At 34.5% G+C, this 16095-nt stretch overlaps 1 protein-coding gene across 1 annotated transcript in view; it reads left to right on the top strand.

Moving 5' to 3' along the window:
* The window catches only part of LOC144453773 (ral GTPase-activating protein subunit beta-like), a 36674-nt gene that overhangs the window by 10435 nt on the left and 10144 nt on the right, over positions 1-16095 (top strand). The window contains exons 8-22 of the mRNA XM_078145123.1: positions 127-269; positions 1324-1421; positions 2132-2281; positions 2711-2804; positions 3378-3448; positions 5724-5828; positions 8297-8437; positions 8996-9162; positions 9635-9805; positions 11161-11338; positions 12075-12166; positions 12761-12873; positions 13706-13958; positions 14762-14935; positions 15781-15937. Of these exons, the coding sequence (XP_078001249.1) occupies positions 127-269; positions 1324-1421; positions 2132-2281; positions 2711-2804; positions 3378-3448; positions 5724-5828; positions 8297-8437; positions 8996-9162; positions 9635-9805; positions 11161-11338; positions 12075-12166; positions 12761-12873; positions 13706-13958; positions 14762-14935; positions 15781-15937 (2107 nt within the window). The remainder of the gene's footprint in view (positions 1-126; positions 270-1323; positions 1422-2131; positions 2282-2710; positions 2805-3377; positions 3449-5723; positions 5829-8296; positions 8438-8995; positions 9163-9634; positions 9806-11160; positions 11339-12074; positions 12167-12760; positions 12874-13705; positions 13959-14761; positions 14936-15780; positions 15938-16095) is intronic.

The following is a 16095-nucleotide window of genomic DNA, read 5'->3' as shown; positions in this document are numbered from 1 at the left end:
TGTATAAATGACAGAACTGAGGTTAAAAAGAAACAAACTGTAATGTGAAATGCAAGCATTATTTATTTGAATTAACAGCTGCATTAATTACATTCTATGAAATGTATTCTGTGTTGACATTTACAGCATATGAGTGGACAAGTGTTGTCCAGCATTATTGTCAACTCGGCTGATTTGTTCAGAATTGATTTGAAAGGAGTGCAAGTGTTGGTTCCAGAGATGATATCAGCCTTAGAGATGGTGCTTCCAGAACGTGATTTGAAGTTTAGGTAAGAGAGATAATATGCGAAATTCATACATTACAAAGTTATTAAATTAGTGATTACCAGGAGTAGGTGAGCATGTCCACAACCAAACTTCCAAAATATTACATCACCTTGCAGTTTTACCCAAACTAAGGCAGTTACATGACTTCAAATCATTGAGTGACTATTTAGTCCAGGGACTTATGCATTGGATTCCATCCACCCATCCGTGTTTGCATGCGTGCATTCACCATCATATCTCAGGCATATACACCAACCTATTTCAACCAAACCTACCATAAAGGTAACATACTATATGAGACATGTGCATGTCACTTTGTTTTACCGAATCAAATATGGCTGAATGGCTGCAATGATCGTTATTATAGTTTACAATATGCATCATAACTGTAGAGGTATAATACATAGTGACTCCATTCAAGTGCCTACACCCATGTTATCAAATATGAGGTTTCTTTTAAGACCTTGAAAGATTTCTTCAAGGTCAAATAGCCAAATTTGGGTTATCTTTTCTAAAATTTTCAAGTAATGATATTTTAATTAATCATGTCATGATTTATACTATGTGAAGCATATGCATGTCACTTGATTTTGTGACCTTGACCCGAAAAATGGCAGCCATGAGTGATAAACAATCACACATTTTGCCTGGTATCTGCAAAAGTTTTGATACATATAGACTCTATTCAAGTGTCTACCCTCACAGTGTCAATGATGAACTTTCTAATGAGAGATTGACCTTTGACCTTGACAAACATTTTCAAGGTGAAATGACCAAAATGTTTCATTCTCAAGAAGTTGAATAAACAAAGACTCCATGTAAATGTCTATACCCAAGGTCAGCTCTCTTTTCATATCTTGACCTTTGCCTTAGATCTCCATATTCAAGGTCAAATAGCAAATTGGTCAATAAATTATGAAGCTCTGTATCTAAAGACAACATTCAGATTAGCACAATATCTTTGTAATAAAACACACAAGTTGGGGAGCATGTCTTCAATTGAAGGCCTTTTATTGTTACTTTAACAGCTGTTTTCCTATCTTTGTGTCTTTGTAGAACTCCAGTTCAATTACAACACTTGAGAAGGGCCTCAATTCATCTACTACTTTCCATGATATGTTTACCAAACCACTTCAAATGTCTGACTATTCAAGGTATAGTTTTGTTTTGTTTTGATTTGAACACAACACATATATATTACATTTTCATTCTAAAACACATTGAAGTGCTATATTTGATGTTCTCAAATATGTGTAGTCTCTTGACTGTGTTGAGGAAAGATGTTCAAAAGTGTGGTAACTAGATATTTTATACCATATTTGGGTGACAAACAACAATTACATCCCATCATTAAGGGATGGTCACACAATGTCGCACAAGCTCAACAAATGAACATTGTTCGTTTGGGTCAACACCCCCCCACCCCCCCCCCCCAACAAATGCTCACAAGTGCGACATCGAACATTTATATATGATGTAAGCAATGATATCGACGCAGTGTAATAACACGATTGTAAAGACAGAGAAGATCATTAAAGTAACAGAAACCCAACACCATATCTCATATATATTAGAAGTAGATTTTTATTCATTTATCAGTAGTAAATACAAAATTAAAGCTGATATTGAAGGAGTGAAAGTTTTCTGTCGAAATTTGGTTAGAAGTGTAAAAATGAAGTTCAGCAATCACATTGACCCCAGACCCCCCCCCCCCCCCCCCCACGAACAAAGTTTGCTTATTCAGCTTGTGTGAGATTGTGCAATTGTCCCTAAATCAATCAAGTTTGGGTTCAATATTGATTCTTAGAACATGATATTAATTTAAATGTTAGATTTATATTGTTTGTATGGTTTATCTCTACAGATCTGCTCACAGGTACAGATATGTTATACAGTGCACCAGGTGAACCCCCCAGAGCTGTCACTTTTCAGTCTCTCAAACTACGTCTGGTAAACTTGATGATTAGTGCTTTGCAATGTGAGACCGATTCTACTAACACTCAGATGCTACTAGGTAAGAAAAAATGTCAGCTTAATTAAGTGTCTGTTAAAAAATGGCATGTCCCAGGAATAAAACACCAATTTGAAAGTAACCCCATGTGTGTCACAATATCCACGATACCTCAATTCATCTCTTTGTTCACCATTATGAGACACCAGTTGTTTCACCTCAGAAGTAACACTTTATTCTATCAAGCATTACTACATCCAGGAGTTCAACGCCACAATTTTAAATAGACACAATTACTCTTCCCCTCTCCACCCCCCAAAAAGAAAACAGATATACCGAAAAGCATATAAATTCAGCTTGTGCCCCTTCACACAACAAGGCAATACACTGTTACTGACACTTTATTTTGAAACTGAAACTTCCCTGTTTTATGTGTTAAAATGGACCTGATAGTTGCTATCTGATTTTGATAAATTATTTTATCCTGTACAGGTGGAATGTTGATATGTGTACAAGACTCAGCACTATGTGAAGATATTGAACAACAACAACAGTTACAACAAGCACATGATGAAGCTACAGAAAGGTAAGTATTTCACTCTCAATTGAAATGACACACTGGTGGTAGTAGTATTACTCAGTAGATAAACCAAGTTCAAACTGAAAATAAAACTATTTTTGAGTGAGTGATCTCCATCTAAATTATATGGTTGTCGTTGGCCGAGCAGTTAGCTCATATGCCTCTTATCTCTACAGCCTGGATTCAAACCGGCCAAGCGTTGGCTGGGTTTGATTTTTAAAAAATTTAACCAGGTCTGTATGTAAGAAGGGTGATGCGAAGTTTGACCCTGCCAAACAAAGCAGGTTTTCCCTCGGTTCTCCATTTCCTCCAGCTTCATCTACAATAGGGCACTAGGAATTCTAGGATGTTCCTTATTGCAACCATTCATGACACTTTTCAATTTATTTGGATGAATAAAGATTATTATCACAATTATTAAATTAATCTATAGCCCCTGTTGCACACATGTCTATCATACATTTTACATTTGGAATTTCTGCCAAAAACTGCCTTATATACAGTTGTCTAGTTGTGTGATTCCTCACATTAAAACTACTACCCTCAAATGACTTTATTACTCTTAATACTTATTTTCAGAGTGAGTGTGAATTCATTTGACAGCAGTGCTAGTACAGCATCTGCCTGCACTCAGCCTTCACAAGGGCTAGGTAAGTATCTGCTGCCATTCCATACATATAGAAAGAAAGAAGAAGTATAGAATGTAGTGAGAAGTACTTTGTGTAACTATAGTCACAGGTTATTAGTGTATTTTATAGCTTTGTAAGGGACTGTCTCAAATTATCACCCAAGTTCAAACAAGGCTGTCTCAAATTATCACACAAGTTCAAACAAGGTTGTCTCAAATTATCACACAAGTTCAAACAAGGTTGTCTCAAATTATCACACAAGTTCAAACAAGGCTGTCTCAAATTATCACACAAGTTCAAACAAGGTTGTCTCAAATTATCACACAAGTTCAAACAAGGTTGTCTCAAATTATCACACAAGTTAAAACAAGGTTGTCTCAAATTATCACACAAGTTAAAACAAGGTTGTCTCAAATTATCACACAAGTTCAAACAAGGTTGTCTCAAATTATCACACAAGTTCAAACAAGGCTGTCTCAAATTATCACACAAGTTCAAACAAGGTTGTCTCAAATTATCACACAAGTTCAAACAAGGTTGTCTCAAATTATCACACAAGTTAAAACAAGGTTGTCTCAAATTATCACACAAGTTCATCAAGTGACAATGTTTACTCAGGTTGAAACACCCTTCAAGTGAATAAATGCTGGCTAGTACAAACATAAAGATATGATCATGTATATTCAACAATGCAGTATAGTTCTGTGGACTATTGTTTTCATGTGCAACTACCAGTGAGTACATTTACAAACTCATTCACTGTACTCAAAATTTGATTTTCTCTATGGACCTCTATTTTTCATTTGTTTTTAATATCTCTATCAAGAATTAAAATGCATTGCTATAAACAGAGATGTAATGTACTCTCCTACCTGTAGTCAACAACTTTCCCTTAATATAAGTACATAATATACAATGAATTAGGCAGTTGTTGATAAGTATTGTTTGCGTTTGCTGTTAATTACATATAGTCAGTCAGAAAGACACACATTCAATGGAAATGAAGCATCCCGGCAAATATTATCAAAGTGATATCATTTGTGTAAAAATTGACATCGAATTTGAGTATATATTTTACACGTCATGACTTTAATAGTCACAACTGGCTATTGAGAAGAGCATTTACTCACTTTTATTCAATGCTTCACGTATTGATGTAGTTGTGGTACCTCACTGAAAAATTTTTCAGAGATTATACCCTGCACCACTTCAAATATGATACATATTGTAACATGAACAGGAAAGTTTTGGTTTATAACCTGGGATGTAGAGTGGTGTATGAATTTTGTTCACATCATGTCTATTGTAAGAATAGTGAATTTGACAAGTGTGTAATTGAACACATACCCAATCTAGTCATGTTTTTCAAATTGTTATTAAATATGTTATTTCAGTCAATCTACCTGGCATAAAACAATACTTGATAGTTTTCAACTGCTATGAATTTAAAAACCATCAGCTTGTACTTGTAGTGACAGTGTAGCGTTACCATTCTACCAATCTTACTTGCTACCTACCTACTATTTTAACTGGTATTCCAAATACCATCATGCTTTTAATGAATTCTACCAGTTTCTTCAGACTTTGCCACGATAAATATTTATTAAAACAAGAAAGTAAAATCTCTCTGTGCATATTGCAGCAGTAGTCATAGAACTAGAACTAGCAGCTGATAGCAGAAATCTATTTACTACTGACAATATAATTCTTAAGATTAGATTGTTTTTGCAATGGGCATTTACCAAAAGCGATAGTAGTAAAAAATTCATTGCGGTCTCAAATTTGTGTTTGAACAGCGGCGATATTGATTTCACCAAACTAAAAACAAGGCACGCACTAAAACCAGTATGTCACTTGTTTGCAAAATTTCTAGGTTTCCTAGCTATGAGAGCTTGACACAGTCTGTGAGATGATTGCGTTTACTCTATCTAAATTAAAAAGTGATAAGTCAAAAGATCTCAGCTTATCAAAAGTATGTTGTGTGTATTATACACATGATTATAAAGTGATTGTGTCTACATCATTCAGGCTGCTGTATTGCCCATTCATGTAGTCACTATGTGCCACAAAATAATACTTTGGTGTCTGTCGTATCTTGTGAAATCCAATGTCCCTGCTGTTGTAATTGTTAAACATTACCGGTATACCAGCGATAACATACATGTAGTTAAATTTGCAAGATTTCATGTACAATGTAAGCTGTTCTGTATTGGGTATCATATTATGTGGTGACTTTGTGTGCTTTCACTGCTGCTATATACTCCTCTGCTTTGCCTCTGCCCTTCTTTCAAAACAGACAATTCAAATAGACAACGCAGTGTTACTACTGAGAATGTCATCATTGTTGGTGATAATGACAATCCTAGCGTAATAAAGGCTTTGCATACTCTTAGAGAGTTTGGTGAGTGGACACTCCATTGCTGCATGCTTCACTGCTGGTTATAGCTGCATAAATTAATTAGTCATTTCTACCCAAACAGATCCCAGTCACATGATGTCCATCAACCAATCAAAGTACATTTAGTTGTAATTTATGTCTTTGAGAGGAGACACTTCATAATTTTTCAATTTTCATTCTGTTCCCCCTGATCAATTTCATTTCTTACTATTCAGGTATATTGATCTTCTTTCTCTCATTGTCATAGTAAAGTTGATGTTTTGTGAATAGCTATGTTGAATTTTGTAATATTAGTATATAAGTAATAATGTGAATATGCTGTTCATTTATATAATGATCCCCTCCCCTTTCCCCCTCCCCCTTCCCACCATAAGGAGCACAAAACAGAATTATGTGTCTTGAATATTATGAACTGTATGTGAATATAAAGTTTTTGCACTGTAAAAACATTCTGTTTGGCAAGATTTTATTAATGATTACATAATTGCATATATTAACTTAACTAATATTCATAAGAATCTGGGTTTATGTAAGAAGTGTGATATATAAAATTTTGTTTTCAAAGTCAAGTGAAATAAACAAGAAACTCCATGGCAGAAACTCCATGGCATTCTGAATTGTGCTCCATAATTTATAAAAGAGAGATGTACATACAGATGAAGTACAGTAAACCCCAACAAACATCACGCCATGCTTCCACCAATCAGCTGGGGTCATTGACAGGCTTTTAGTCAACATACATGACTGTATATTTCAAGTGTACACCTAACTATGTTTAGTTTAGTGGAAAAGATGAAAGTTGGGATTCCAAATTGTTGTGACTGTCAATGTTTGTTGACATTGGACAAGTAATCATCTCATCATCCCACTCAGAAATGATTCAGTTCATATTCATTATTTGTCAAATTTAGTTTGTATTCAATATTTGTCACATTCTCCATTTTTGGTATATATTCTTTTGCAAACTTGTGATTTTCCAAAATTGATTTTCTATGAAAGTAATAGAATGAGTAAAAGCTCATCAATAACCCATGTATAGAATTCTTGAGATTTAATGTGTAGAACATTGCAAATTCATCAATTTTGATGCCCTTAGGATTCAATGCATGTTATTATAAATCTAATGATGCTATCCCAATGTTGTCTTTATTCTGCCTAGAGAAATCTGACAAATTGAGGGGGGGGGGGGGGGGGGTTCCTTGTCAAGTTTGAGGCAGAGCATATATATTGTCACACATGATGTGAATACTTCTCAACTGAATAGAGACAACTACTTGGGCTTTGAAAGAATACAATATACTGGCTAATTGCAATGGATGTTTTAGCTTGTACTAGAGAAGATGGAAGGATTCGTTATTGCACGTCTTTTTCACTCTGCTGCACGTGATTAAAGACCATCCACAATGACGAATCTTTCAATCATAATATTTAGAATCGCTAGTCAGTAGTTGTTATTGTGACATAGAAATGTGCTTTCTTGGTATAGACCAACAAAAGAAACTGACACCTTAGGATTTTCATGCAACCAGCTTCTAAAAGTGACAGTTTAGCAAGCTGTCAACACTGGCTTTAACTTGCACTGTGTTCTTTATCATTATGGCTGTCAGAAAATTGTTTGACCAAAGCCATATCATAGTTGTTAAGACTACATTATACAAACATGTTGTAATCTAGTTGGAGTAACAATGAACACAAATGATAGGAAATATTAGCTGTATAAGTTTTGAAATCCAGGGTGTCAGATCTCTTTAAACTTGTGCTATTATATGCATGGGAAGCATAGCATGATGGCATTTGAATGCATGTCTATACGGTAATATTTTAAAGCAACTTTCTATCATAGTGTAACTATTAGCCTAAGAGCACTTAGTTTATGAACATTATGCAATATTTTGTGTCCTATTATTATTGAAAGTTATCTATTTCCAATATGATCACCATCACATTATCTCTCATTTGAAACCATTGCAACTTACGATTGCAGAGAATCTCAAATATGGCATCTAAAGTTTGCACCACCAAAAAGTGAAATGATAGATTAACAGTAAATATTGCATATTGTATATATATTGTTGAATTCAGCTGATATTGCATGTGTGTTTAGATATTATATTACGTTGCTTAGAACTGTTGATGTAACCATAGTTTTAAAGACTATATGTTAGTAAAAGAGACTGTCATGGTTGGCTTGTAGTTAGCTACTCAAGATAAAATGACAGTGATCCTGTATATAACCAGATTGTTATATAACTTATACTCAAAGAAGCCATTTGTCACTTCCAGAATTTTGAGTTTCAAAATGTACCCTTGTTCTTTTCCCCATTCTGAACTCGACAAATTTATATTCAACATATGACATTGTTCACTTGAATAAGCCAACTTCTTGATAAATCTCAGACTTCAAATAGGATGTCTGTATTTGCATCCATCATAAATTTGACAAGTAAACTGTTTGGACTTCTACCGTACAGATACAGCGTGGGGTTTGTTTGTGAGGTGTACTCATCTAGTGTGCCAACGTTTGATGTCATCATGGAAGTCAGATCTACACGTCTCCCTAGCTGCCTTAGAATTGTTATCAGGATTAGCCAAGGTCAAGTTACATATTCAAGGTCAGTAAAAATGTACCTCACTGTTTCATGTCTTATTTAGAGGAAATCGGTGTCAGTGACACAGTAATTTTGTGAGACCATAAACAGGATAGATGCCAGAAGTTGTGTGTACACTCACTTACACTTACAAGTCATACCTACACACATGTACACACACCCATACCCACATGTGACAATACCATACTGGTATATAAAGCCCTCACAAATGCTCACATGTGGACGCCTAGCTACACATACATGTACACATACCCATACTCTCCATACCTACACACACCCTCCAAACACAAACACTTTAAATTTAATATATGTATTCATATACCTACATGCATAACTAAAGATACACTCACCTGCTAGACTTCTAGATTTGGGTAATCTTTTTCACTTAATTGTCATAAAGAACAGAGTGGGAGCACTCCTCAACGGATTGTTCAATCTAACTTTATGACTTGTGCATTCATACACATTATGCATATTACATTAACACATTTCAAGTATACTCAACTTTCAGTGACGTACTGATTCACACTTTCTTCATCATAATAATTTGTCTTTTTATAGACACATTGGAATGTAAAAGAGCAGTCAAGTGGATATGTGACTATATTTCATACCAGTGTAGTAGACCAGCTCCATCTCATTCCAGAGACCTACATACTATGATAGTTGCTGCCTATCTATGTCTCAGTGTCTGGATAATACAACACCATTATCTGCTAGATGACAAGGTAACATCAGGCTCCTACTATATACTGTCTGCATATAGTCTGCCTTTAGCTATGTAACACGCTCACAGAGCTCATAGAGTACCTATCAAACTGCCATTTTAGTGTTACTGATTGTTAATCTCCTAATGGACTATTGCCTAATGATTCACTAAATTAATATTTTTGACATCCTGAATGTTATATGCATAGCACAATTTGAGGTCATTTGCAAATGACTTATTCACAGGAGTTTGTTTAAGTCATTCAGTCCAGAGATATGTGGACCAGAATATTACATTTTCAAATCCTAACAACAGTGCCCATTTGATAAAAGTGCTCTCTAGTTTCTTCTCAAGAGTGTGTTGACCAAAAGAATGTATTAATCAATTTTGATATTATGTATCTGTGTGATGGTCTTGTCAAATGTATCAAATCTTACTTGTATGGTGCTATACACAGTAAATTTGATAAACTGTCTTTTGATCTTTGCCAGGAATACCTACGATGTGTTCTAGAAGTTGTAGAACTTGGTATATCAGGAAGTAAATCTCAAAACAAGATGAGTGACCCACCTATTTACAAACATGACAAAGAACAGAAACCAGCATCTCTTAGAGTGAGGGAGGCAGCAGAACTAGTCAGGGGCTATATCATGGATCATTTGGTAAGATATGAATACACATCTACATGCTATACCCATACACAGTATTATTCCCATGGCAGTTTTGGTATGGAAGCTGGAAGACCATTAGTAATTTCAGTGCCTGTTGGTTGGAGGCAAGGAATCAATCAATCAATCAATCAATCAATCAATCAATCACAAAATATATAGAGTGCCTGTATCCAATATGAAGTAAAGTTGAGAGACGCGGTATTGAACACTTCCGTGAATAAGTATGTTTTAAGGTTCTTCCTGAAGGCACTGACTGTGGATGTCTGTCGAAGCTCCAGTGGCAATTTGTTCCAAAGACGCAGTGCAGCACATGAGAAAGCACAGTCACCAAAGGAATGAAGTTTGTAAATTGGGTTCAAAAGTAAATATTTGTTTGGTGACTGAAGTGTGTGGAGATTAGGCTTCTTATGGATAGTGTCTGATAAGTAAGGTGGTGAAAGACCATGTAATATTTTATAGGTGGTCAGGAGAACTTTGTAATCAATTCTGTATTGTACAGGCAACCAGTGCAGTTCCTTTAGTATTGGTGTAATGTGTTAACGTTTCTTTACCCGTGTGATCCTGGCAGCTGTGTTCTGTGCATGTTGTAGTGGTTTGATGTGTTCAAATGGTAGTCCGTAAAGAAGTACATTGCCATAATCATGTTTTGAAGAAAGGAGGGTTTGTATCAGCTGCTGACAAGTGCTTTTACTGAGAAAGTGACAAATGTGACCAATTTTGCAAAGATGAAAGGAAAAGGGTGTCTCCCTTCTGAAGACAATTATAGTAGAGAGACACTCAACTTCTTGAGTCTGGCAACTTTTTTATGCTTTATGTGAATTATGATTCACTGAACTTCAGGAACAGTTTGAAAGATAGTTTTTATTTTTTTATTAAGTGGAATTTAAAAAATAACACCTAAAGATCTTAACACTTCCGTTATATTTATTATTCAAAGAAAATTTTATTCAAATAAGTTCCAATAAACTGAATTAGTTGAAACTTTTGTTTTCATCATTTGTGCCTACTCTCTAATACATGTATACTGTAGATGAAGTATTTCAGTATTATGAGATCCGTGTGTGTGTGTGTGTGTGTGTGTGTGTGTGTGTGATGCATGTGTTTGTCTTTTAGGGAATCACCGATTGCTGTAATTTTGGGATGGGAATATTAATTACTTGCATGTAGGTGTCTTGCTTAGAAATAAATCAGAGCAAAAATATTCAAGGCAACATGATGTGATATGTTGTTGTCAATTTTGGTTTGAAATATTTTGTAAAGCATAACGGTTTTGAACAAAAGTCTGTTAATGAACATATTGAGAATGAATTGATTTTAATGCAATCATTTATTGTACAACTGTGTAGGGATATTTTCCACCTCCATGTGGACCATCTGCCATAACTTCACTGCTCAATGAAGACTCACTACTGAAGTATGCCAAGGGAAACTGTACAACTGACAAGAATGGTAGTTTTAAATACTTTGTGCTTGAGAACAGAGTACTTTTAGCAGTATTGGAGCAACCACTTGGTAACAATCAAGGTTAGTACAGACACATATAATAGGTTTAGAAATTCACTGTTTCTAGTTACAGTATTTACTTCATCCTAAACTAAAGGGATAGTGTCAAGCTTGGGATATAACCTACCAGGTAATGTCAGCAATTCACGGTTTAAGAGAGTGAACAGACCAATCCATATGGTTGACAAATTGATATTTATTTTGGATGTTTTATTCATAAAACAACTCTACTGTGTTTTTTCATTTGACAAAACAATGTTGAACAACATCTACCAAATCTGTGTCTGTTCTCTAAAAATTGCCAAAAGCTAGAAATATTGTATGTACAATAACAAACATTTTATATACTTTTTAATTTTTATACTATTTATGGAGTAATGAATAAGGACTTGGTATGTGTTGTTTCTCATTGTTCTTTTCAAGTAGGAAAACATAGTAGAGTTGTTTTATGAATAAAAAAGTCAAAATAAACAATCAATTTGTCAACCATATTGCCACTCTAAACTATTCTAAGCTAAGGCATTGAATAAAAGGTAAAAAGCAAAGTGAACATAACATAGCTCATTATAATGTCTGATGACTTGAGGCAAAAGGGGATGTTGTAGAATTCCACAGATTCACATATTTTTTTGAGAGTTTTCAATGTATTGGGAAGAAGTCCACATAGGTACAAAAGTTGTCAGAAATAGACACTGTGATTGTACTGAGAAGTACTACAGATCTGTTTTGATATTTATAACTGTTTGATGTATTTCAGATCCTTTACCAACTGTTACCAGTATATTGAGAGGTCATAGTGGTCGCCATGCATGGACAATGCAACTCAGACACCTACCTAGAAATCACAAGGTGAGAATTATCAAAGCACATGTCATTTGTGGACTAAAGTGACACAAACTGAGTGTAAAAACTTTTTAATCAAGTGAAAAACTGAACACATAAAACCTTGATTAAACTATTCCTACTAGTATAATGTTAATATCAATGCATACTCTCTATAACATTACAATTGTCTTCTGGCATTGTTAAAACAGTTGATTGCAATGTACTAATTACCTCAATATATTGTGTTTATGCGTCATCAATTATCTTAATACTAGGTTTGAGTTCGGTCAACTGCAAGTGATGGTTAAGTACGCTTTAATAAGTAGAACACTGTGAATACCATTTGAACTTGCATCAAAATATTACACCCAAAACATATAAACTTGGCATGTTTCACTTTTCATGTTTCATTTCAAACATAGTGACAAATAATGTGTTTTCAGTGAAACAAAAAAGATGACTTTTTGAGTGAAAGTTGATAAATTAAGTTGATGTCTTTAACATAATATAATATAAGTATTTATATCTTTATATTATCTTAGCTTATATTGAAAGAAATTACTCATTCATAAACTTTTTTTTCCAAGCTCATATGTTAATTTGTACATTTGACTGTAGGTATTTCTAGCTGATCCTGGTCGTCCTATTCCAATGAATGATGTAGGAACACACTATGAAGTCACTTCTAGAAATTTCCCAGAGATAGTGGACAAGGCTGCAGTGACCAAGGCGTAAGTAGAACAGCTTCAAATCTACACATCTAAATAAGTGTTGTACAGTTAGATGTTATTCCCCAGTATTTTTCTTCGTTCAGCCAAGGAAAATACAAGTGACCTAAGGTGCCTTTGTCACTGCAAGTCACTAGATGAGTAGTGACAACCAATGGATAGGTCACAAGTATTTTCTGGCTGAATGAAGAAAAATATTGGAGAATAACATAATTATACCAGCTCCAGTAATATCAAAGAAAAATCAGAAAAAAAGTACTGGCAATTTGGAATGTTTTGACACATACTTCGCACAAAGCAGAACCAGTGATGTAGACACACGTTGCCATGATATAGACATGCGTTGCCATGACTTGGAACGACCAGAGTAAATATTCCATATTTTTTGTTAAACTTGGCTCATTTATTGTACAATTCTTTCAGTTTGACTAAGATTAGAATTATGCTGTGGATATTTATAGAGATTATAAACATATATTTAGTAACTTTGGATTACAATTTCTACTTTCTACTGATAGCAGCAGTAAATATGTACAATTAAAATGGCTTAAATTTCAAACTATTTATTTGTATGTTTCAGGCCTGCACAAAGGACATTTGTCAGGAATCTAAAAAATGAATAAAATAACAATAGTAAAATGTGAATCTTCGACTAACTCTGCCAGACAGCTGGGGTCTTTACACAATGTAATATTTCTGATGCTGCTATCAAGATGTTTTTAATTGAATTTGTTCTCCTCAAAGTTTTGACAGATTATACAATATATTTAGCTGTGTGAATTTATAAATGGGATTTAAAATGATAATGAGTCATTGTGTTGTTTATATTTACCAGGGATCAGAGTATTCCATCTCTGTGTGCCATAGAAACAGACAATCAGAGACAAGAACATGAGAAGTTATTGAAAATAATCGATGAACAGAGTGATTATGAGAAACATGTTAGAGAGACAGCTAAGGATGAAGTGACTGCCCAAGGTTATCCTAACCCACATACAGAAATGAAACCACCCAAACCATGCCAAGACTTCCACCCTACTAGGTTGCTATTGTCACATATGGGATATCTCAGCTTGGAGGCATTGAAGGTAGTAGGCTTGTTTGACTATCTTATGAAAATTATGAAAATTATGCATGTCAAGGGCAGTGTCTTGCCAGTGGAATAAATGTTACTTATTTAGTTTTAATAGTGGGTTCAATTGCTGGTGCCAAATATGGCAGGAGTACTATGACAAAATCCCATGATGATCAAATGCAAGTGTGGCTTACTCAGGTTATTTGCACAAATGTTTGCAATGTTCTCTGCTGCAGTACTTTCATAGTGAAGCAACTAAAAATGCAGCAGAAAACACTGCAGATACCCTTGAGTACTCACACTGGAACTCACATGGCATGGGGTTCTGTTATTACATATATTTATCATAAATAGCAAAGTTATGTAAAAAGAAAAAGATAGTGTGCAATTTCTCACTTATATGTACCAGTACAATCTCAGACCACTATAGTGGTCTGAAGTACAATGTATGTTCATGTCCTCATTTGCATATCATTTGCATGCGGGTATGCAATAATGTTTTCATGTGCGATTGCACTAAAAAGATTCCATTTTGTACACCCTGAATAGTAAACTAAGGGAATATTTAATGGCACCAACAGTGATTGACTGTTTATATTACAAATAAGTAAATTGTAGTGTCTTCAAATTTCTGAAAACCCTCTCTCTAGCTAAGAGAACATATTTCCAGAAATTATCACTGAAAGAAGTCTCTCATATGTTTGAAAAACAAACTTTTACAGAAATATAATATATCAGATGAAACTGACAACAGAAAATAGAGAAAGAAGGAGATGTCTTTGTGCTCATACTTTGATTGTTGTTAATATATTACAGGAACCAACTAACAGCTCCATGCCACCAGCCCTTGTCAAGTTAGACCACCAACACACTGGTTTCCGTAGTGATTTAGAACTTTTAGACAGCATACCAAGTCGCAATAATGACACTGTCTTTATATTCTACATGAAAAGTGGACAGAAAAATGCACAACAAATCCTAGGCAATGTGGTAAGTATTTTGATTGTTGTTGTCATTACACCATGCTTTGAATTTACCAATAGTACAAAATTTAATTTGCAAAATTGCAATATTGCTTTCAACGTGACAGATTTAAGCTCTTGTTGCTTTCACATTGACAAAATTATTTAAGTTTAAGTTTGACAAGTATGACATGAATTGGATTCATCATATTCTAATTTACATAGAAGGCTAGCTGCAAGAAATGTTAGTTCAGACATTTTAAAGATTCTACAATTTATTATAGATATACGCCTGAAGACAAATATTGAAAAGAGAATGAATCCAACATTGACAGATTTGAATAACTAATTATTGACAAACATCTAAAGCTGCGTGGTGCATATGTATGGACCATGTACTAAAAATTTACATTTCAAACTCTGTATACAGTGATACACACATTGCACTATTTGAAGTCATTCATTAGAATATAGAACCATTATAGCTGTTAATTCCCATAGTGTTTATCTTGACAACAGTTTACCAGTCATAGATCAACAAAAGACAACTAAGTATGCCCAAGGCATGTCTGTCAGATACAAGCAAATCAGAATTAAATGCTGCATTGGTTGTATCTTGTAACTGTAAAGTGTATTTAGTGGAAAGAACTGGGGAGATGAAAGTTGGAGGTCCCCTGAACAACAACTTAGATCATCTAAACCATAGACCCTCCTCAGTAGAGGGTCTATTTCTAAACAGGTGATCACAGAAATGAATATTTGAATGAATATCATCTGAAATGCATAATGTAATTTGTTCTTTGTGATGTTTATCATTTCAAGTATACTGGTCTACATATTTATAACATTCAGTTCTCTGTCTTGTATTCGTAGACATCTGTTAACAATGTTCAACCAGAATTCCTGGAGTTACTCAAGTCTCTTGGCTGGCCTGTTGAGATATCCAAACACTGTGGTTGGACTGGTCACATATCAACTAGCTGGAAGACTGCCATTGATTCAGAACACTCTACAGACACTGCCAAATCTGGTAAAGAATCATTTCTGTACAACATTAAATTTTAGTCTGTGTGTAATTTAAATAGTATAGATTATAAATTACTGCATACTTTAATCATCTTGCAAACACATATGTCACAAGTATGTGAGTTTGGATGAAATGTATATTATCCATATATATAATTTATC

This window comes from Glandiceps talaboti, chromosome 2 (assembly GCF_964340395.1).
Source record: "Glandiceps talaboti chromosome 2, keGlaTala1.1, whole genome shotgun sequence".
NCBI classification, from domain to species: domain Eukaryota; kingdom Metazoa; phylum Hemichordata; class Enteropneusta; family Spengelidae; genus Glandiceps; species Glandiceps talaboti.
This window is presented reverse-complemented; position numbering and strand designations above follow the sequence as displayed.